The sequence below is a fragment of the Sinocyclocheilus grahami genome, unplaced genomic scaffold, assembly GCF_001515645.1.
Source record: "Sinocyclocheilus grahami isolate Dianchi unplaced genomic scaffold, SAMN03320097.WGS_v1.1 scaffold83069.1, whole genome shotgun sequence".
NCBI classification, from domain to species: Eukaryota; Metazoa; Chordata; class Actinopteri; order Cypriniformes; family Cyprinidae; genus Sinocyclocheilus; species Sinocyclocheilus grahami.
Window position 1 is genome coordinate 1 of NW_015530432.1, and position 602 is coordinate 602.

The 602-nt window shown below is 59.6% G+C and overlaps 1 protein-coding gene across 1 annotated transcript; it reads right to left on the reverse strand.

Moving 5' to 3' along the window:
- Positions 1 to 27: 27 nt before the first annotated feature.
- On the reverse strand, positions 28 to 583 carry LOC107581135 (calmodulin-binding transcription activator 2-like; the record flags this gene model as incomplete). Its single annotated transcript, XM_016266692.1, has 2 exons — positions 281 to 583; positions 28 to 194 (listed from the first exon to the last, which is right to left on the reverse strand). Coding segments are annotated over exons 1-2 (359 nt in total), but the record flags the coding sequence as incomplete, so codon positions are not given.
- Positions 584 to 602: the final 19 nt, after the last annotated feature.

The following is a 602-nucleotide window of genomic DNA, read 5'->3' on the forward strand; positions in this document are numbered from 1 at the left end:
ACAGGTGACGGCTCTGTGTTTATGTACCTGTCGATGGTGTCGAGGTATGTGGCGAGCCACGGCATGGTGTCGTGAATGGCAGGATTGTCCCGCCTCTCTCGCAGCGGTGACTCCGCCTCCCGGTTAAACTCCTCCTGTTTGATTCGCTCAGGAGTGGCCTCGATGATCTGCTCGGCCAGCGTTGCCATGTCAACCTAACATAACATCGCAACATGACAACATTCATTCACCGTGAGGGGGCGGAGACTATAATGCTCTGTCCAATCAGAGCTGCTCTCACCTGTAGGACCTCGTCAGACAGGTAGTCCTCGTTCTCGGCGTTCTCGCTGTAGCTGAGCAGCTCGTCGGCGAGCTCCGAGTGAAGAGGCAGGGAGGGGCTCGAGGCCTCACAGTCCATCAGGAAGAGCGAGTCGGTGGAACCGGCTGGGGGCGGGGCTGAGAATGGGGAGGAGGGGGAAGAGGCGGAGTCCATGGGGTCAGGAACAGAGCCACTGGAGTAGGCGGAGCTTGGGGAGGGAGAGGGCGGGTCACTGGGGGAGGGGACACTGCTGGATGAGCTCAGACCTGAGAGAGAGAGAGCGTGTGTGTGAGAGAGAGAGAGA